The sequence below is a fragment of the Fomitopsis serialis genome (genome assembly GCF_022376445.1).
Source record: "Fomitopsis serialis strain Sig1Antser10 chromosome Unknown B0H18scaffold_401, whole genome shotgun sequence".
Classification (NCBI taxonomy): Eukaryota; Fungi; Basidiomycota; class Agaricomycetes; order Polyporales; family Fomitopsidaceae; genus Fomitopsis; species Fomitopsis serialis.
The window spans coordinates 12,475-34,781 of NW_025955361.1; the positions used below are offsets into that span (position 1 = coordinate 12,475).

The 22,307-nt window shown below is 55.8% G+C and overlaps 2 protein-coding genes across 2 annotated transcripts; both read right to left on the minus strand.

Moving 5' to 3' along the window:
- Window positions 1–1,178: 1,178 nt before the first annotated feature.
- Window positions 1,179–4,078, minus strand: B0H18DRAFT_894363 (uncharacterized protein; the record flags this gene model as incomplete). The annotated part of the gene is made up of 8 exons (XM_048041388.1): window positions 1,179–1,353; window positions 1,424–2,053; window positions 2,190–2,491; window positions 2,546–2,916; window positions 2,983–3,140; window positions 3,204–3,518; window positions 3,591–3,726; window positions 3,805–4,078. The coding sequence occupies 8 exons, from the start codon at window positions 4,076–4,078 to the stop codon at window positions 1,179–1,181; spliced, it is 2,361 nt and encodes a 786-aa protein (XP_047884688.1).
- Window positions 4,079–5,303: 1,225 nt separating this feature from the next.
- B0H18DRAFT_427579 (uncharacterized protein) lies at window positions 5,304–6,413 on the minus strand. Its single transcript, XM_048038067.1, has 3 exons — window positions 6,307–6,413; window positions 5,777–6,245; window positions 5,304–5,647 (listed from the first exon to the last, which is right to left on the minus strand). Exons 1-3 carry the CDS (start codon window positions 6,309–6,311, stop codon window positions 5,507–5,509), a joined length of 615 nt encoding a protein of 204 aa, XP_047884689.1. The 5' UTR covers window positions 6,312–6,413; the 3' UTR covers window positions 5,304–5,506.
- Window positions 6,414–22,307: the final 15,894 nt, after the last annotated feature.

Consider the following 22,307-nt stretch of genomic DNA (forward strand, 5'->3'; position numbering starts at 1 on the left):
ACCAACTACCGCCTTGCGCAGGTCGGTCGAAGAGTCGTGGATGGACGAGAGGCTTGAAGGGAGAGAGGACAGTGGAGAGTTGGGGTTCTGCGGCAGAGTAACGAGGTCGACACTTACTTAGCAGCGAGCGAGCGACTGTTGTGACTCGGTGACACAGCGTTCACCCGATTCTCTAAAGGCACGCAGACGACGCGGCGTCGACTTGAGGGCGTGAACTTGAGCCCGCGTAGAGTGGAGGCCCGAGCGATGTGCGCGAGGAGAGGACGAACGAGAGCGTCGAGAGAGGGGGGTTCGATAGAGATTTGGGCGACACGGCCCAGTATAAGTACACAGACGATATTCTGGAACAGCGAGAATCGAACATATTGACAGAAGGAAAGATAGAAGAGCGGCGACGTTCGAAAACGAACAGTGACGTCGTCGAATGGAGGTGGAGGTGGACGAGAAGCGTGACGATCGAGACGTGAGGTGATAGTTGAAAAGAGAGCCAGGAGGAACCAGGCTTGACAGAGAAGGAAGGCATGTTAATACCCGAAAAGGAATGTATCGTAAATAGCACCATTCGCGAGCTGCCACCCGAGTCGTGCCGAGAGTATGTACGGTCGAAGGGGACTCAAGGGACGGCCGTCATCCGGACGGGTGCTCAAGCGCTCAAGCTCACACTGGGGACAAACCGGCTTGTGCGGAACCCTAACATTGTACATCCAGAGATTTACCGTCGGCTGGCGGGGGCGCTAAGCGGACGGCCTCGTATGGTAAGTCCACACGATCACTCGCACGATCACACCCGCGATCTCGCGTGCGCACACCGGCGCCACACCGTCCCAAACCGGCCCCCACTCCGGGCTCCTTCCTTTTGCGGTCACTGCCCGGTCACCGCCTTCCGGCGTACGCGCACGCACGACGCGTCGACGCACGCACGACGTCGACGCGTCGTGCGTGCGCGTAGGGTCGTCGCTCTCTCACCTCGCCGTTTGCGTGTTCACGCTCGCGTTTTTGCACGTCGATGTGCTCTATACAGGGAGAGTGTGTGATCCATTATGGGGGTTGTTACGGTACACTATTGCGCGGTGCAGTAGCCAGTGGTACGATGCACGCTATCATAGCCATCAGAGGTAGTGTAGAACGAGAATGTATATGGAAGTATGAATGTTCTCGGGAGGGAAACGTGCACAATATTAATCCACAGTCGCTGCACGGCGGCGGCGCTCATCGGGGTCACCGTTCTTGCTCTTGCGCTCGACGCGATCACCACGCATTCGTCGCGCTTCATTTATTGTTTTCAGTAGCACGGTGACCCCCTTCTCAGCTTCGGGGTATGCATGTAAGAAGGCATGATCATTGCGGGCGAACCTTTCAGTAGCAACCAGTATACTAATGATTTAGCTCGTGTACGTGAGTCGGAAACTACGGATGCACGCACCGCTGAATAAACTCTTCCGCTATGACCTTTCGCTGCTGGTACTTTGCTGCATACCGTGTCTTGTTCTCGCCCGTAAGCCATTCTCTCGGCCATTCTCGCAGCGGCATGACCTTGATGGATGGAATTCCAACATCCCAGAGCTCGATTACATCTCGCCACGCATTCGCCTTGTCTCTCTTCCCATCACGCAATATGGGGATATTGAGCACACGTGCATCAGGTGGCGGCAGACTCGGTGCGAGCGGCTGGATACCCACTCCGTCACCGAGTACAGGGAGCGAGTGTGACCTAGTATGCAGCAAGGGAGTGACTGATGAGCCCGATGACTCAGAGCTGGGAGCAAGAGGATACGATGCGGGGCTGAGACGAGTCTGCCGGATGCCAGTGGGAATTGATGGTTCCGAGTTACTAGGCAGTAGGTGATGCGGTGGATGCAGTGGCGAGTCTCTCAGAGAGGCGAGGTTCGGAGTCTGCCAGTAGGGCCCTTGTGCCAGTGCGATGTTCTGTATTGGCAAAGGTGGGACCGTGAGCCGCGAGACTGATGCTGCTGCCGGATCTGGACTTGATGCATGTGACACTTGGGTCGTAATTGGCCATGGTGCGGGAGCCTGAGCCTGAGGGGGTGCGCGGCTAGCCTGAGAATGATACAGCTCGCTCGTTGCGAGTGTCCCAATCCTCATATGCTGGGACATCATGCGGAGTGCACCTGATCGGCGCCGCCGGTGAGTGGTTAGTCCAAACGATCGTATGCGATGATAGACTGAACTCACCCGGGTATGATAGAGAAGGATGGACGTGACCAATCAGATCCGAGTCTTGCGACATCGCCTGCATCGCCTGAGGTGGAACAGCCCATGCGAGTGCTGTCGCAACCATCGATGTTATGTCTTGTTGGATGGACAACAGGCTGTTCCGGAACAGGTCCTCGACATCTGCTGCCTCCACCTTCACTGCCTTTTCAGTGTCATTCCTCCGGTCAGTGACTGTTGCTGTTGGCTGGAGAGCGTCGATATGGGATTCTTCGTACATGTACAACTCATCCAGTAGATACCGAATGAGTGTGTCACGCTGACATGATCATGGGTTTAGATGAGACTCTTGGTCATGCATGCGCGCACTCACATGTTCGCCCTTTGCCCATCCTCCCCACCATCGAACACGTGCTAGCGTCCATCTCTCCTCAGCAGGAGCGAGCATGAAGCGGAACTGCGCTCCCCCGCGCCGGAACGTGTGAGTCGTGAAGTTTCCGTTTACCTTCTGTGCGATCCCGGCAGCTGATGTGAATTGATCCAAGAGCCTCTGGACTGTGTCGTGAGAGACCGGGAGATGCGGTTGAATGATCCCGTTCGGACCGATGACGGGGAACAAATACTCTTCGTCGCACAGCGGGCGGAAATAGTGAAAGCGCTCCAGATAATTAAGCCACAGAGGTAGGTGATGGAACATATTCGCCGCTGAGAGGTGAGGCTGATTGTAGATATGAAAGGTATTGCCTTCACGCGTAGCGCATATGTCAAATGTCAGACCGAGTTATCATTGATAGTAACCTCAGTACATACCTTCTAACTCGGTTTCTAGCTCGCCATTCTTGTCCAGCTTGCGCTGCCAACCTTTCCGGTCAGTCACTTCAATCTTGAAGAACGGCTGACAGAGCGGTGCCGGGCTCGTATGCCCTGGCCGGTAATGTTTACGCTTCAATCCGGCGGTCTCGAAGTTGCTGACACAAAGTGATTTGTCAGCCAAACCATGCTTAGATGCGGGGCTTAGGCAATCATCATACCGTGTCCAGATGGTCCACCCCGTCGAAGCAAAAGCACGAAAGAACAGGTGCATTGTGACCTTTGCTCGGTGCACTACGTCTCTCGGAGTAACCATGGCTTCTGCAGGAGGACATTCGGTCTCTGACCACTCGATGATCGCCTTCAAATAATCATATCGCATTGCGACCGAGTGAGTCCGCTCTCCGCCGTCCGCGTTTGCTTTGTTCTTGATTGCCTTCAGGATGTCACGAACTTCTGCGCATGTCGCGGGATTTCCAACCCAGCGGCTACGATGCTCGTCGAAACGCCATTCTCCTCGGTACAGATCGCCTTCGCTAGTGGGTAGTACATCAATAAGATTAAATCGTGCGTGCAAATGGTTCAGCGAGTTGTTGAGAATGACCTACTATTCTTCCCAGTACTTCTTGGCAGCAGCATGTGCACCCTCTGCTGTCGAGACGCCACGCTTCTCGTGGAGGCACTTGAATGTGATAAACAGTGCAAGTGCCTCTCCCGAGCACTGCTTCGGAGGCCCCGAAAATGCTTCAGGGAACTCCGGATCAGCACCCATTGCAGCGTCCGTAAGGTCCTTCGCAATAGGTCGTGCACTAGTAGTCCCACTGATATCGCCTGTCTGTCCATTTGACAGGCTATAACTGGCTGCCCAGTTCCGCATCCGGACGAGGTAACTTGCATAGCCATCGCGAGTGCTCTTCGTGTGCTTATGTGTCTTCCCTGCTTCCTTTGTAGCCCGGAGAATTTCAAGGCCAACAGGAGGGGTGTCAGCCGCAGTGGTCTTTGCCTTCGAAGAACGCTTTCGTGGAGAGGATGATGGACCTGAAGCTGGGAACGGCACTGCTACAGATGCTGACCGCTCAGGTTTTGCTCGAGGCATCTCAGTCGTAGGATAGGCAAGAGGAAGGTGTCGTCAGCGGATGCGAGTTGAGATGGGTACGACCCTCAGGCTACCTCGAACCCCCGATCAGGGTCCATTGCGATCCTGACCAGCTTCCATATTTGACACTCACCGCGCCGCTCCCCGAGTCTGTGTAGTGTTTCATGACATCCATACGTAGCTTTTTGTGTTTCATCATCTCGTGTGTACATACATTCTCAGAGGCTGCATCAATCTCAAATAGATACCTCCACCGTTCAACAACCTGTTGGCCTACTACTCTCGCAAGACCTCTCACCAGTCATGCCTTCCTGTATGCCAATTCTATTCAATAAGACGGGTGTCGGCAACACCGTGACATCCCTTATGTGCGAGTTCCCCAAGCTGACCAGGGACAGCCTCGAGCCGAACGTGCTCGACGACGATGCTATACCATCTACTGCAGGGATCGGCGTGACAACACTCGGAGCCCGCGAGGCAGATACCGCCCGCGAGGCAGATACCGCAGGTGGAACCCTGTTGTTCTTCGACGGCTTGAGCAGCTGAAAGACGAAGGGCGCATCGAGCGCTGGTGTCGGCGTATTTGTGCGCTTGTGGGCAGGACGTGGCACGAATGCCTCCACAGGCTTCTTCGGCAAGACTTGCCAATCGAGCTCGGACGAAGGGGTGATTTGCTGACCCAGAAATCTTCTGACGTCTGTGACCTGCTGCGCCGAAGGAGGGACCGAAGGAGGGAAATTCTTGTTCGTCGACGGTGCACTCACTGGAGGGCTGCCTCCATTAGCAGGACACCGACCAGGCAACAGAGCGGTGAACCTCCGTTCGGGCTCCCCGGCGCAGCGCTGCCGTAGCCTCCAAGTCAAGGCAGTTTATGAGCGACGCAAGATCGTTTGTTGCAGCATTCAGCGTGGAAAGCATACCTAGTAGTTACGATCGCAGTCAGTGCTTGCACGCAATAGAAGCTCAAGTACGCTCACCCTCAGGATCCTCGACTATCGGCTGGGGCCTTGGTCTACCGAGCATCTGCTCGGACACTGGCCTTGGACGCGCCCTCTTAGCTGGCGTCTCAGATGCTACACTGTCTGCGCCGTCCGAATGGCCATCAGATGTCGCCAACTCCACGTTGACGACCGGCCTCTCAAACACACTCGCCTGTCCACCACCCTTGGTGGAACCCGCTGAAGACGTCGACACCGGCCTGCTCTTCTGACCCTGGGTCTCCGGGAAAATGTCCACGATGGCCACACGCCGCCTTCCGTCACTGGTACGCCTGCTCTCGCGGGGCCGTGCGCTGTCGCTACTCTTCCTCTCAAGTCGCTGGAGCTCCCGCGAACTTCGGATGCCTTCATCATCCCAGCGCACGCTCGCGACGCTGCTTGACGACGAGCTCTTGCTACGCTCGCTGATTGCGCTTGCCGTAGATGGCGGTCAGAGCGACGAGCCGCTGGATATGATAGACGTCGGCCGGCCCTGTGTGTTCATGATGAGGTGTGCTGAATCCACCGAAAGCCTCGAGGGTGCCTGAGGTTGTCCAACCTCTGCAGAACCCGTCGAAGATGTGTTCGAGACCTTGCGCATGGTATCAGTAGCAGTGGCAGTCGTTAGGCGCATTGTGGATGGCAGGCCCAGTCCAAGCGTGGATTGCTTCTTGCGACCAAGGGTCTTCGCATCTTCGCGCAGCGGCGGTAATGACCTCGCCTGCGTGCTGAGGGCGCCTGCCTCGAAGCTGCTGCTCGAGTAGCGCAGAGTCGACTGCTTCGTCTCCTCCTTCTCCCTCCGCTTCACCAATCCCTTCTCCTCTTTCTTCTTCTCCTCGTCCTTCTTCTTCCCCTTCTTCTTCTTGCCCGCATCGCTCGTCTCCTTCATCTTCTTCGGGGCAGCCGCCTTGGTGCCGGGCTCCGCATTCCCCTGCTCGCCGTTGTTCGTCAGCTGCGCCCAGCTAGCCATCCGAGCGAGGGAGCGCATCGACTTGATTGCACGTACGGCGATCGAGACCGTAGCGGGATTCGGCTCGGGCGCTCGCAGGCCGTTGCTACACTTCGGTGCTTGGGATGTCGACGTCGTGGTGCAGTCCCGAGGGGGCTTGACAAAAACGGTTTGTACGGGCTGCTCCGGCGCGGGGGTCGAGCATGATACCCAAGTTGAACGAGTTGAATCGTGCGCGGGACTGAGGGCTGCAACGAAAGCGTTAGTCTGACCACACCAACCGTAAGTACCAAACCACTCACGACATCAGAGGAATCCTTGTTCACCTTGGACTTGGACTGAGCCAGCGACACCCGCGAGCAGCCCTAGTTTGGACTTCTTCGGCACGAGCTGCTTGCATGGGGTCCCGGACGGAGGGCGTGGGGCAAGAGGAGACAACGTCGTGAAGGGTGTGATAGATGAGAGTGAGGTGCTGCCACTGGCGTCGGCGGCCGAGCTCGTCACGGACGGGGTCACAGAGAATCAGTTGAATGGTGGGAACGACTTGCGGACGCGTGGCGGTCGGAGGTCTAAGGTGCACAGCAGACGACGAAGAGGAAGGGGCCGGTGGACGAGACAAGAAGGGCAACGTGTCATGCATGTTGCTTTTGCTTGTTCTTGTGAGTCGTCGTGAGTACAAGAACAAGCGGACTCACCGATACCCGGACTGACGTGGACATCGACCGCAACCCGGGAGTGAGCTGGCAGGCCGCCGGGTAGTGCTCGGCAGTGTCGATCAGTGTGACAGTGGCGGCGGCGGCGCTGTGTTCAATAAAGAGGATTAAGTGTGTAAAGTGCGACGTACGCTTTATTTTACTCGGCCCGAGTAAATCTGGTAAATTTCCTGGCCCGTGCGTGGGTCTTTGGTAAATCTGCGGGGCAACAGAAGGACACCGAGGGCACGTTCCTTGATACTCCGTGATCTGTGGGTCCATGATCTGCGAACCTCAGGGTCAATTTCGGCAACCGTGTCATGATGTAATGATTGGCCACGGGGATCGAGAAAGCAGAAACACCGCGGCCAGACATCACGACATTGCACTGAAGGAGATTGATACATTTGCTCACTTCGTTGTCCTAGTGCCGTGTGTCTGCTTCCAGACACCAACACCGATGGCTGATTCTCGGGTGTGGATGTGCACCCTGGCATCAGCGTAAGTTCGAGAGTTGGAGTACGTCAAACGCAAGTGTACGCACGCACGTCGCGCTCGCGTCGAGAGCATGAGACGGCCCCGAGCGTAGGGGACTCGGGTGAGGACGGCGGTGGTCGAGATGGCGGTGAGTACACAGTAGGCATGCGCGTCACATCGGTGTGTGCCTCAGCGCCGGAAGACACCAGAAAGCAGAGAGAGAGCGCGCGAGACGAGCACAAGCCCAAGACTTGCACGCGTTTGAAACGAGGACACCGACGCGAAGGACGCGTCGCGTCGCGGTGCGCGTGCGGACTGAGATCGGAGAAGGTGCTGACTCAGCACCGGTCCCCGATGCGGCAAGATCCCGCGAGATCGTGGCTTCCCGGCGATTTACTGGATTTACCCGGCACGCGTAAGTACCATACGAGGCCGTCCGCTTAGCGCCCCCGCCAGCCGACGGTAAATCTCTGGATGTAAGTTGCCATCGTAAAACCGTGTATATTAGGTGGAATACCAAAAATAACATATGGAAGGGAGCCTAACATTGAAAGGCGCGGCCTCTGATTGGCTGGCTTTCGATGTTAGGGATGAGAAAATTAGTTATGTTCAATTATCTACCTAATATACACGGTTTTACGATGGTAACTTACAATGTTAGGGTTCCGCACAAGCCAGTTTGTCCCCAGTGTCAACGCTTCGCTGGACTCTCGTACGACCAAATCCACTACTTCAGGATTTCCTTAGATCTCATCGTCGTCACAACCGCACATCAGAGTCTTTCAATCCAGAAACAATATTCAACAAGTTCAAAACGTACATTTCGACCGACGCACGCCACTAGTCCTACACGTACCAACACAAGAAGAAACATGTCCATCGCTCACTGGTACGTCAAGCCGCTGATACTCTGCCAAAGCCTGCGCACACCGACACCACCACATCAGCCACTGACCGCATCACACATCAAGAAACGAAATAAACACTCACGCGCATCGCTCGAGCAGCGCCGGGTCCGTCGTCGTCGTCTGCACGACGGGCTCGCCCGCGGCGGTAACGTTGAACAGCACCTCCGCCGTCCCGTTCTGCCACACGGCCCACGCGGGCTTCAGGTCCGGCACGGCCTTGTCGTTCGGGTCGAGCGAGCTCACGACGGACATGAACGACTGCGAGAATGACGTGATCAGCTCCGAGTTGTTGTACGCCGGCGGGTTGGAGCTGCGTCGGGTCAGCGGGTGAACGGACGGCAGGGCGACGGAGCGTACGTGGGGAAGTAGTATTGTACGTCCTGTCCGTGGATGGCAGGCGGCACTGCGAACTCGCCCTAGGTCGGAAACGATGAGAAACGGCTTAGAAGCGCTATGGATGGGAAGTGTGGCACCTTGTATGCGTTATCTCCAAACGCTTCCAGAAGCAGATACGTCGGGCAGATGAAGATCGCTATGTCCAACGTCAGCCTGACAAGCAGCCAACACCGTACACCCAGTACACGTACACTCTCCCATGATACCAATGGCCTGCGCCAGAGTGTCGTTCAGCGCGGGGTCGCTCGTGTACTGCTCGACGATCGTCTGAATGATCGTCTGGTCGATCAGCGGGAAGAGCTGCGTGACATAGTCCGTGATGTTCGTCGGCGGCGTGGTCGTGTCGACGAAGTTGTACCCCTCGAACGAATTCGTGACCGAGAGGAGCACATTCTGCCTCGGACGTCAGCAAGCACCTATCAGGTTCGGAGGAAGGAGGACGCGCTTACGCCGTTGACGCGCCGCTTCTCGAGCGTCACGGTGGGCCGCTCGACGATGAATGTTCCGTCGACCACGGGGACGAAGACGTAGGTACCATAGAAGTCCGCGTAGTTGATTGCTGTATTGGCGGCTTGGAGAGCGGAGGCGGAGGCGGAGCGCAGACACTCGAGCGCGCCGGAAGCAGACGAGCAGCTGGATTCGACTGGGTCAGCCTAGGTCGCGGTTGCACGTTCGGTGAAGACTCACTTAGTTTGTGCCACCGTCTCAGAGAATATCTCCTGTATGGTGCGTGATGACCGGTGAGCCGGAGCACGTGAAGCGAATCGCAAGAAGCGTACCTCGGGGATGGTGTCGTTGTAGTAGTACTGGAACGGCAGGAACGTCGAGCTAGTCATAGCAGCACGGAAGAGCGGAGGCTCTGTCTGCCCGCCGTGTGCTACGATGTGTTGCATAACGGAGCCAGCACCTATCGTCACTGCTGAGCCCTTGCCAACACTAAGCTTAGAGCAGAATATTACTCGCCTGCCGATTCACCCCAGATCGTAACCTTTGCCGGATCACCGCCAAAGGACGAAATCTGTATTTCCATTCAGCATCAGGGTAGGTAAGCGTGAAGAGATCAGCAGCTAACGTGTTCCTGGACCCATTGCAACGCAAAGTTCTGGTCGACTGCCACGAACCCGTAAGAACCACGCGCGTCAGGCGCCTAACCCGAGGATGCACTCACGGAGACCCGCGTTGAGCGAACCGTTCGCCTTTACCTCGGAGCCTGGGAGGAAGCCGAAGACACCCAGCCTATACTGAATAGCAACAGCGATGACTCCGTAGTCGGACTCCTTGACGAGGTCTTGGCCGGAGTATATGCTTGCCGACCCGGCGATGTACCTGCGCGTCGTGCACTCAGTTGTCGAACTCTGTGAACATTGCAGACGAAGCCATACCCTCCGCCGTGGATCCAGACAACGACCGGCAGAGCCGCACCCGGCTGCAATTGTCCCGGGGTGTAAACACTGATAGAGTCAGGCGTGAGTCCGTACTATATCAGGGCCAGACGAAGTGCGCACTTCAGGAAGAGACAGTCTTCGTCCTGGGAGGCGGCTCTCTTCTGGAGGGATGACGGTCTGTAGGGGTTCGTACTGTTACCACCATACGCCGCCTGGTAGCATTGGTTAGGCGTCTCTGTTGCTTGCTGTACACCGGTAGTTGTCGCCGGCGTCTGCGGCGCCTGCCAGCGCAGTTCCCCTGATGAGAGCGTCAGCACTGAAGTACACCGCGGACTGTCTGCACTCACCAGTGGGGGCCTGTGCGAAGCGAATACCGAAGAAGTAGGAAATGTTTGCATCGGGGTCGTACGTTCCCTGATATTGAGAATACCCGAGGTCTACGACAGGGGTCGACACATTGGCCCATCGACCCTCGAGAGACGCAGAGGGCGAAGCCGTGACGAGCTTCGCGACTGCGAGGAGGTTCAACACGCTAGCGAACCCTACGATCATGGCAGCAAGATCCGGTGGACTTCCCTTCCAACGAAGGCAAAGGGGAGGAGGGCGTGCATCAAGTCGGAGAATTTATATACGTTGGTCGACGCAGTGTTCACAGCGCTGATCACACCCACAACGCTGGGCAAATAGGATTGGAGCTAACGGGCAAGTTGGCCGACGGAAAGGGGGCGGCCGTCAGATGAGCGAACTATGTTCGGGAGCATGGGACGCACCGCGCATCGAAGGCTTGCACTAACGGCAGTGCCGGAAATAGCGGACCGCTTACGAACCTCGGTCATTAGTTATCCTGGAGTCGAGACTGATCTGCACTAGAGGCATAGGTATGATGACCTCGCGATGTGAACTTCATGGCGCTGCTACTGTGCCGGCGGTACATTAGACACAACTCAAACTGCGAAACATCAACAGTGGTACGAGTTCGACAGATGTTCCGAAGCGATATCATGGTTCGAGAACGCCGAAGGCAAGGAATGCTTCCTGAAAACTCACAAAGACCAGAAATATTCCCACTCGACATTTCTCCGCCAAGGACCGGCGTGTGTGCAGCGACGCTGGACACGTGCGACGCCCACGGGGTTGCACCCTGAGTCACCAGTCGTTTCAGCGCACAAGTGCAGAGAGGGGTGCAAAGTCGCAGGCGACGGTGGCCATTCAGTAGTAGTCCCGGCTTCGTCTGCTTGGTGGCAAGTCCAGCGCAGGTGGTTCGGTCATTGCTCAGGCACCGATCGGGTCGGCCTGGATACTCTGTAAACATCGATGCGTAATGGCCTCCTGTGCAATCAACGAAAGTCATGCACATATCATGGGCGACGTTGCACATGATACTCACCAGAAATCGTGAAAATATGACCAATCACGGCGCTGTTATGACCTCGGTCGCAACTTGTAGGGGGAGGCCAGCGAAGGCTTCATGCCATGCTGAACAGTCCTTTGAAGAATTGCACGTCAAAAGAGCTAGTCACAAACATGTGGCTGCAGCATTTATGTAACACGGAGAGTTGCAATGGCGGTAGCTCCAATTTTAATGTGTTGTCTCAGTCTGCACTGAGGTCGTGGTGGTGGGTGCGTGCACGAAGCGAGATCTTGATCCTCAACGATCGAGTTTGAGTGCACGTGCCACAGCAGATTTTGGGAAGCGCCGGCGAACAGACTGCCTACTTGATCGCTTTTCAGAGTTCAAACGTTCAAGGCCAATTTCAGGTAGTCTCCCTGGGCAGAGTAGACAATCTTTTCAGCCTCCACGCACTCCGGATATTTGTGCTCTCGCCCACTCTGCTCTGCTTCTCCGTCATCTCTGCACACAACGCCAAAGCAAAAATGGAGGATGTTCGGCCTGCCAAGCGGTTTAAGGTGAGCTCTACGATCCTATACTGCTCAGTGCTCATGTGTCCGTAGCATCAATCCCATAAGGATGCTCTGAAGGAGGTACACCTACCTTCGGCACTCGTCCAGAGCAAGTTCAACCATGGCATTGCTGTAAGCCCTCCGAAATCCGACTCACATAACACCGCTGACTTCTCGTGCAGGATAACGATTCGCATTTTCATGAAGCATTGAACGAATGGCGAGAGCTCAATCTGTCGCCGTCGTTTGTCAAATTTGCCAATGCGTCCGATGGAATGTCAGCTTCCATGCCATTACTGCTTCACAATTGGCAGGCAGTGGTGGATCTCTGGCTGGATGCGCTAGAGTCAGCGGACGACGAAGGTTTGAAGGCTCTGTTAGAGTGCGTGCATGCTCATATTACTCTTTCACTGTACTGACGTTTTACGCAGCCTATTCCAAAAGCTCGCGCACGATCTCCGGACGACTCTCGCTCCCAGTTACCCGCAGGTCCTCCGCCGCCTCACCCATCTCCTCCCCCGTTCTTTGTCTGCGTCAGCTTTGACTTCCCTCCTGGCGACCTTCTCCTCCCTATTCCGCTACGTCCTTGTCCCCTCTGTCGACGCAGAACTGCTCGAACAAGCATGGGCGATCTTCCGCGACACGCTCACGCGCTGCAATCCCGAGGTTCAGAGGGCGACAGCGGAGGTGTGGGGTGCGACGATCAGACGGCTGAAGGTGGCGGACCGGGAGGTGTGCGTACATTTGGTTGCGGGGAGCGCAGGTCACGGGCTGGCGGACGCGTGCGCGTGGGTGTTCGTGTCGGCTTGCAAGGTACGTACAACGAGTGCGCTTCATATGCAGATCCTGACGCTCCTACGATAGAGCGTCTCACAGACGTTGCACACGGCGACGCCTTCTGTCATTCGGCCACTTATTGACTACTGCCTCGGTGCCGAGGACGAAGAAGCGTCATACACGCTCGTTCGGCGTGTGCTCACCGCCCTGATCCACCACTGCAAAGACAAGGAGCAGTTCTCCGGAGTCGCTGATGTACTGGTCAACTTTTTTGAGGAGGAAAGCGCGAAGGAACCCGCAGACGAGGAGCGTCTCCGCCGTATGCTCGAGGTCGCCTCCGTCGCGTGCTCGATCAGGCAAGGATCGCGCATGAACCGTGAGTCCCATCTTCGCCATAGCATATGGGAACTGACGACCCTCGCTCAGCAAAACACCTATCAACGATGCTTTCTCGCTTCCCCTCGCTTCCGCTCACATCCCCGCTCCACCCCGCCACCCTCAAGTTCTCCCTCTCCGTGCTCACCGCGGGCGATATGGCCCTCTGGGCCGGGCCCGGGCGCGCTGTCCTCTCGCGCGCCTTCGAGCAGCGCCCCGAGCTCGCGCTGGAGCTCTGCGGTGCGCTCGCAGAGCTCAACTGGGGCGGGTGGAAGCTGCTCGCGCTCCCACTCGTGCTGAAGAACTCAGGCGAGCTGCTGAAAACGATGCCACGGAGGATGATGGAGGTGCTTGCGGCGCTCGAGAGGGGTGGAAGGCTGGAGAAAGGCGCGGTGGATGTGGTGTGGAAGAAGAGGGTGTTGGATTGGGTAGAGGAGCGGTTTGGGGAGTGGGAGTTCAGCGAAGAGAACGTGAGTGCTGAGAAGCGACACGACGGTGTCTTTCACTGGTGAATGCTGACATGTAGGGAGCAGGTCCTGCTTCTGCATGATGTCCTCGCGCTCTCCAAACACCTGCCTACGATCGCCCCGATGCTCGTCCGGATCATCGACTCATGCCTGAGTCAAGCAGATCCAGACCCGCAAACGGAGTATGCAGACTCATGCACAAATTCTGCCTGGGTGATCGGGGCATGTTTGGAATGCCTTTCGGCGCGGCCTTCAGAGGAATGGGGCAAAACCGCCAACATGTTGGTCTGGGCACGGACAATCGTCCTGAGATGGGGATGGTCCAGTAATGCGTTAGGCGGGCTCGTTTCTGTGGTTCAAGCCAGGTACGTTCTTCCGTATTCCTGAGGTATATGAGACACTGAAGTACGCTGTCCTAGCGGTTCGACGTCTCAGACTATCCCGTTCGAGGAGCTCTACCCTTTTCTTCAATCACCCTTACTTTCTCATTCTCGTCCTCTCCGACTTGCGTGTCTCCGGCTACTCGCTTCGTCATTGACAAAGGTAGACGAAGGGACGTCCGACGCTATCGAGCGCTGTTTGCAAGCAGAGGAGATCTCTCTGGACGTGAAAGGCTCTCGCGAGCGAGCGTTGCGGATCAACAGGTTGCCTGTTGTTGTGAGGGATGGGGATGACCGAGGAGCTAACATCGCGGCGAGATGGACGATCGGTGAGCATTGCGCCCGAGTATACTGCCTGCACCTTCGCTCATGACATCTCGCAGCGCAACTGAAAGTCAATCTCCGCCCCTTGTGGATACCCGCAGCGCACACTATGTCGGCTCTGGCCGAGCGCTTCGGTGACTTAGTCTGGGGCTTGCTCTTTGCAGAAGTGCAGGCTGCTACTAGCGACCGTGCGGCCAGTAGCGTCCCCAACTGGCTCCAGGAAGCAGAAGCAGGCGACGACAACATTTGGGAGGAGGAACGCACGTGGAGAGATCCGAGTGCGCACAAAGTGCGCAGCGCTATGCAGAAGTGGTATCGTGGTGATGCGACCAAGCGCGCCGTCGTAATGGTGGGTTTCCCAACGTGTCGCCATCGCTGTACTGCAGGAGAACTGACCGTTGGACACAGGACCAAGATACTGGTGATCGCTTCGATGCAGCGTCGTACGAGCTCCAGCTCCTCTCTGCTCTGGGCGAATGCTCGTCGCTAGCCGAGAAGCACAGTCGAGACCTTGTCCCTCACTTCCTCGCACTCTCCAGTCCTTCGTCCACGTCCCCATCCAGACTCCCTCGGCATAAGCTCTCAGCATGGCTCACGCTCTTCTCAAAGTTCGTCAACCCGAAGGCGCTGCGTTCCACGGACACCCTACATGCTCTCTACACTTCCCTACTCTCGCACCCCGATCGCTCTCTCCAGCGACTCGCTCTTTCTTGCATCCTCACATACAAGAGCCCGCATCTAGTACCTCGGGAGGGTAATCTGAGGGAGCTTCTGGACGACACGCGATGGCGAGACGCCCTGACGCAGCTCGAGATCAGCGAGATCGCGGAGTCGGACAGGGCGGAGGTGGTCCCTGTCGTAATCCGTCTGCTGTTTGGGCTGATGCTCGAGAGACGAGGACGGGCGCGAGGAGCGGATCGGCGCGCAGCTGTGCTGTCTGCGTTCGGCGGCTGTCAGGACGAGGAGCTGTACCTCCTTGTCGAGCTAATGCTCCAGCCCATCATGCCGGACGGTACCCGGAAGACAGATCCCTTCGTGATTCAATCTATACCGCCGGAGGTGTCGGAGAAGCAACAGATCGGCTTCTTGACCCTCCTGGGCGACGTTGTTAAGCAGCTGGGCTCGCGATTGGTCACTCGTTGGCCTGTCTTGCTGCAGGCTCTACTCGACGTGCTTGGCAGCGCTCAGCGTTGCATGAGCGCCCGCAGAGGTGAAGACGCGCAGGACGAAGACCAGGACGGTGATGCAGAGTCGGACGACGAGGAAGGGAATGCAGCGGAAGGGACCTCGAGGAATACGAAGACAATACGGTCGCTCGGACTGAAGCGGTTTGCGGACTTCTTCCGATGCCCTGCTTCCTTCGACTTCACGCCCTACATGCCGGAGGTCTTTAGAGCCATCATCTCCCCTCGTCTCCCGAGGCTCGATCAAGAGAATACTCAGGCACCTTCTGCGCTCCTAGAGCTATTCTACATATGGACTCTGCGAGATGATCATGTGAGATTGCTCATCGAGCATGATCAGCTCACTCTTCCCAAGGTCTATGACTGCCTCGTGGCGAGTAATGTCAAGCCTTCGGTCATCTCCAAGGTGTTGGACATCGTCGAGCACGTTGTATCGCTCAGTGCCGAAGATGAACCCCTCCGCGAACAGCTGCTAAAGCCGCATGTCTCTGTGCTGTTGACGAATCTTTCCATCCTAGTCGAGCGTACGAGGGGTATCACTTCGGTGGCAGACAACCTTGGTCGCCGGCAAATCGCCATCTTGTCGCAGATCGCTCCGTACCTGACCGATGCTACGCAGGCTTCCACTCTCCTGGCTCTGTTCTTCCCTCTCTTACGCAAACCGTCAAAGCTCATCCCAGAGAAGGTCAAGGCGGATCTCGCAACTATCATGTGCTACCTCTTCCCTCTCGTTCCCGAGCTTTCCGATGAACACAGTGATACATTCTGCAAGACATTCGCATCCATTTCGCAGCTGTTCCAAGCTCTTCGGTCGAGACCAGCGCAAATGGCACTCCTGGCTGCCTTCAAGGCACTCGCAGCAGTCCATCCGTCCCTTTCCGGCCTGGCGGAGCTGATGGAGTCTCTCAACGCTTTTTCCACGAAGAGAATAGATGAGCCCGACTTCGATCGTCGTCTCGCAGCCTTCGCGTCGCTCAATGAAGTCATGTACAAGACCCTCTCTTCACAGCATTGGTTGCCGGTACTCTACAACATGCTCAGCTTCGTCCAAGATCCCGAGGAGCTCACCATCAGGAACAATGCTGCAATGGCCATGAAGCGTTTTGTCGAGGTTTTGGCCGACAAAATCGCTGTGTACGAGGCTACCTGGTCCAAGGTGCTTTACCCGGGCTTGAGGAATGGTCTGCGGTCTAGGAACGAGCTCGTCCGGGCGGAGATCCTTGGCGTTTTGGCGTACGCGGTCCTCAAATGCGACAACATTGCCTCACTCCACGAAATGCGCCCTCTGCTCGCCAACGGTGATGAAGAGGCGAACTTCTTCAACAACATCCACCACGTCCAATTGCATCGTCGCACGCGCGCGATGCGGCGTCTTGGGGAGTATTGTGACGAAGGGTGTCTACGCAGCACTACGTTGTCCGAACTATTCGTACCGTTGATCAGCAACTATATGCAGTCTAGCGCGACCATCGACCATACGCTCGTCAATGAGGCTATAACTGTGACCGGCCGAATGGCACGGAAGCTAAATTGGGGGGCCTACTACGGTGTCGCGCAGCAATATCTGAAGTTGTCCAAGTTGAAGAACGCCTCCGAACGGATTTACATCCGGGCGTTGGTCGTTGTTCTAGATAACTTCCACTTCGAGATGACAGACCGCGTCGAAGAACAGATTGGCGGTGATGAAATCGACGAAGATGAAGGGCATGGCCCTGACGACGAGGAGCAAGCCCCTTTAGAGCCTCTTGTTCACGTAGTGTCCACGCAGACATCTCGAATCGCGGACGCGGTCAGCAATCGTCTCCTTCCCAAACTGCTACAACATCTCGAAGGCCGTGACGAAACGGAGGACAGCCTCAGGATACCCGTGGCCATAGGCATCGCGCAGATTGCGAAACATCTACCGGAGAGCGCACGTGAGATGCAGATTGGCAGGCTGTTCACTGTTCTGAGCCAGATCCTTCGCAGCAAGTCTCAGGAAACACGCGATCTTACTCGCGAGACGCTCTGTCGCATAGCAGTCAATCTTGGCCCGTCGTATCTCCCTCTTATACTACGAGAGTTACGAGCTGCTCTGGCTCGTGGACCCCAGCTGCACGTATTGGCTTTCGTCACGCACGCATTACTCGTGCACGTTACGAGTGGAGATCACGCAACACACTTTGCCACATTGGACAACGGTGTCAACGACATCGCGCATGTTTCCGCAGAAGTCATCTTTGGAGAGTCTGGAAAGGACGTGCAGTCGGAGGACTTCAAAACGAAGATGCGGGAGGTTCGTTCCTCCGCCTCAAAGGCACTCGACACCTTCACCATTACTGCGAAGTTCATCTCCCCTTCCAAGATCAGCGCTCTCTTACTGCCCGTCCGCAACATCATGAAGCAAACAGAGTCGTTGAAAGTCCTCCAGCAAGTCGATGATTTGCTACGTCGGGTTGCGGGCGGTTTAAATGCGAACCAGCACCTGCACCCAACTGATCTGCTTGTTCTGTGCCACACTCTTGTCAGTCAAAACGCTCGTTTTTTGAAGTCGGTCCCACCTTCTCGCAAGAAGGCCGGGAAACACTCAGAGGCAATCGTGCAGACGAAACGGAAGATTGATGAGCTTGTAGATCATTACGCCAACAATTCATTCAGGTACGGTACATTGCATTCGCTTCATAATTGGCTCTAACTTGATATCACGGCAGGTTCGTCGCGTTTGGCCTTGAGTTGTTCATTACCGCACATCGTCGAAGTCGATTCGATTTCGAAGACAGAGCTATCATCGCTCGATTGGACTCCATGGTCCCCGTCATCGGAAACACGCTCTATTCTGATCGTATGGAGGTTATCCTTCCTGCTCTAAAAGCCACAGCTGCCATCGTGAAATGCCCCGTGGCGTCCATTGAGAAGACGCTACCGGTGTTCATCCGACAGATGATAGACATAATCAGGCAAGCCGGGAATACAGAGGCCGATGCTGTACAGACTGCATTGAAGTCGCTGTCTACAGTTCTGCGTAACCAATCAGCGGCGCATGTCAAGGAGCAAGATCTCGTCTACCTGCTGGAGCTCATTTCGCCTGACATCGAAGACCCGAGTCGACAAGCGGCCGTGTTCGCCATGTTCAGGGCAATAGTAGCCAGGAAGTTCGTTGTGCCAGAAATATACGACGTCATGGACAAGGTGTCGGAAGTCATGGTAACAAGTCAATCTCCTCAAGTCCAAGAGCTCTGCCGCGGCGTTCTCCTCCAGTTCCTTCTCGATTATCCGCAAGGAAAAGGTCGGCTGCGCAACCAAATGACATTGCTGGCGAGGAATCTGTCGTACGTCCACGAGAGTGGTAGGAAATCGGTCATGGAACTGCTCAGCGCTATCGTCGCCAAGTTCGAAGCCGGGCTGCTTCGCGAGTACGCCGACATGATTTTCGTAGCGCTGGTTATGGTCATTGCCAATGACGATTCTGCGAAGTGTCGCGAGATGGCATCCGAGCTGATCAAGAGTCTTTTCTCGCGACTAGCAGACGTTCAGCGGAACGTCATCATGTCACATCTCCACTCCTGGGCATCCCAGCACGAACGCGTCCAGCTTTCCCGAGTGTCGTATCAAGTCTCCGGTATCATCATTGATCTATTGCAGAACAACGTCTCCCCATATCTCCCTGCCATATTGGACGACCTGAACAATGCCCTGCAGAATAGTCGGCGATCGCTCGAGTCGACCTCTCCAGAGTCTGCGGAGTCTGTAGGAGAAGGTTTTGACTGGCAGGCCCCATACCATGCTCTTCTAGTCGCCGCCAAGATATTGAAGGTATCTCCTCGTTCGTCGGAGACCGTCGCATGGGGACCGGTCACCGAACATCTCCTATTTCCGCATGCCTGGGTTCGCTCGGCAGCATGTCGTCTTCTAGGACAACTGTTCGCTGCTACCCCTGTTGGTGCTCCTCAGGAGCAGTTGCCAGACGACTCTCCTTTCTCTCGCAAGGGAATGGAAGATGTCGCCAAGAGACTCTGCCTCCAGCTTCGTAGTCCTAACCTCGACGAAAGCCTCAGCGTTCAAATAGTCAAGAATCTGTTCTACATTGGGAAGTGTTTCTATGCCTCGGACACCCCAATTTTGTCGAATCGCCCTTCTGGCGACGACGTCGTGCGGGAGGCGATCGCGGAGGCGGACGATGAAGAGGCGCAAAGCGAGGACACAGGCAGAAATCAGTTGCCTTGGATGTTCTCGAAGCTGTCTCATCAAGCTCGCCACGCCCATATTACGAGAAGAAACAAAGCTTCGAGCCCGGTACGTCGTGTGTGATAGCCGGAATGCTACCTGCTCATAGTGTGTATTTGCAGGCGAACTGGATCCACCAGCCATCCTCTATCTTCAAATGGTTCGCTGCGATGGTGTCGCATATGGAGAGCAACCACGTCGAGCACTTTCTGATGCATATACTGTCGCCGCTGTACCGCATCGTGGAAGACGATACGATTCGCGATCCTCACATGGGTGCGTGGATTGGAACTTCACTACATAGAGACAGTCGTTTACGTTTGTGAATGCCCTATAGGTGAGTTGAAGACGTTGGCGACCGAGTTGCAGGATCTGGTGCAAGCGAAGGTCGGGACGACCAAGTTCGCGAACGTATATAGCGAGATCAGACAACACATCGTCGGAGTTCAGAGGGAGCGTCGGAACGCACGAGTCACGCAGGCAAGCCCTCACCGTTGTCGGTCATGTTGTCAATGCTAACTGGTGCATCAGGCCTCAGCCCACCCTGAAGCGGCTGCGAAGAAGAAAATTCACCGAAACGCCCTCAAGAAGGAGAGTCGTAAGCGCAAGGCCCAGACGTATGCGTAAGTTACAGTGACTCTGGCTGTGGCACCTACTGACATAGCTTTAGTGACAGCCAGGGCAGATCGAAGCGACTGAGGGAAGACTGAGCAGTCTTCGAATTAGCTACGTTGCGCAATGTTTGGACATATCATGCACGCATTCTCATCACCGCAAGTAAATTATCGTACATGCCACCCTTGTATACGAGCAAACGCAATATGAACTTCCATATACAGTTCTTGCGTAGATGTTCGGTTGTACTGGCAGTGGAGCGTCCCAGCGAACAGACTGATGGCGACGTATTCTTGGTGAGCTTCACAACTACGAGACAGTAATAACTTCGCGATTGATACTGTATCTTGCCGACTCGGACACCGAACGTCCTCACTTCTGTCCATTATGCTCTAGTGGTTCGTGCGGAGAAACTTACCAAATGGCGAGAAGCAGTGGTCGAGAGTAGTTTAGGGAAGAGCGCAAAGCCTTAAGTTGGCCTTGATCGAGCTCGACATATCTGGAGAACGATCGTATTAGCTCGTAGCAGTACGGTCCCCGGCGCTTAGTGGGTTTCCCAAGGTTCTGTTGTGGCACGTGCGCTCAGACTCGATCGTTTGCGGATCTCGATTCGTGGCACATCCTGGCACGCAACCACCGCAATCACCACGACCTGCAGACTACTGTACTGGAGCTCGGAGCTTCCGCCAATTTGAACTCGCCGAGTCCGTGTCCAACGCTCAACGCTGTTATGACTGGCTCTGCTGACCAGCCTGTTTTTTTCGGAAGGAGTCTGGAACACTATCAGATGGCAAGCACAACAGGGTGGAGCCTTCGCTAGCCTCCCGTCGCGGTCGCGGGAGTTGCAACCTAGAGTTATGTCAATGGCGGCGCCGTAGTGGTCAATTCCTCACAGTTGCTGGTGAGTCTGCTGTGTGAGGCTGCCATGATCTGTGCTCTGGCTGCCGTGCCCTGTGCAGGAGATCATTAACATATCAAACCGTAGTGCAAGCCGACCCGGCGATCGGTGACCATACCACCCGCGCTGGACTTGCCACCAAGCATTCGTCGCTGGGACCAATGCTGAATAGTTTATGGCCAACGTTGCCTGCGACCTTACATTCCTCTGTGCATCTGCAAGGTGACGCAACTGGTGTTTCACGGTACAACCTCGTGGGCGCCACACATGTCCAGATGCCGATCCTTCGCGGAGAAATATCAAGTGCGAATATTTCTGGTCTCTTCCTGCCTTTGCGATTGTATCAAAAAGCGTCTCTCGCCTTCGGCGCTCTCGACGACGTCACTGCTGAGCATCTGTCAAATATGTAAGTTACAGCTATTGATGTTTCGCAGTTTGAGTCACGCCTCCTACACCGCCGGTACAATAGCAGTGCCATGACGTTCACATCGTGAAGTCCTGCTTATGTCTCTACCTCTAGTGCAGATTATGTCTCGTCCCCAGAATCGTTAATGCCCTTGGTTCGAAAGCGGTGCGCTATTCCGGCATTGCCGTTAGTGCAAGTCTTTCATATGAGGTACGTCTCATGTTCCCGCCCATATATATAGTTCGCTCATCTGACGGCTGCCCCAATTCCGTCTGCCAACTTTCCCGTCAGCTCCATTGCACAGCATTGAGCGCTGTGACAGCAATTCTACAGCTGTCGCGGAAATGATAGACCGCTCGGGCGCGACATGGTCGATTGTTGGCGAAGTCACACATTCGCCACAGCCCACCGTTGCCGCTCAGAGATGCATTCTCGAAGTCTACTTTGACGTCAATCTCGCTCATGGTGATCGTCAGCGCAAATCTCAGCTCCACACACCAGTGCAGGCCGGCCTATCGTACCGCGTTGACCAACGTATATAAACCTCCGACTCGATGCACATCCTCCTCATCTTTGCCTTCGCAGTAAGGGACGTCTACCTGATCGTCCTGCTATGCTCCTGGTGCTCTCTAACGTGTTGAACCTTCTCGCAGTCGCGAAGCTCGTCACGGCTTTCCCGTCTGCGCCTCTCTCGGGTCGACAGGCCAATGTCTCGACCCCTGTCGTGGACCTCGGATACTCCCAGTATCAGGGAACGTACGACCGTGACACAAACATATCCTACTTCTTTGGTATACGCTACGCGCAAGCTCCCACTGGTGAGTGTAAACAATGTGCAGTGTACTACGGCGCTGATGCTCCCGTCAGGGGAGCTGCGCTGGCAAGCGCCACAGACGCCGGTGACGACTACGGGT

What these genes read in the sequence shown, in the direction of transcription:
- B0H18DRAFT_427579 (XM_048038067.1), bottom strand. An exon ending in CAGGCGCCCTCAGCACGCAG is followed by an intron (nt 5,648 to 5,776) that starts GCGAGGTCATTA and finishes ACCATGCGCAAG; the next exon opens with GTCTCGAACACATCTTCGAC.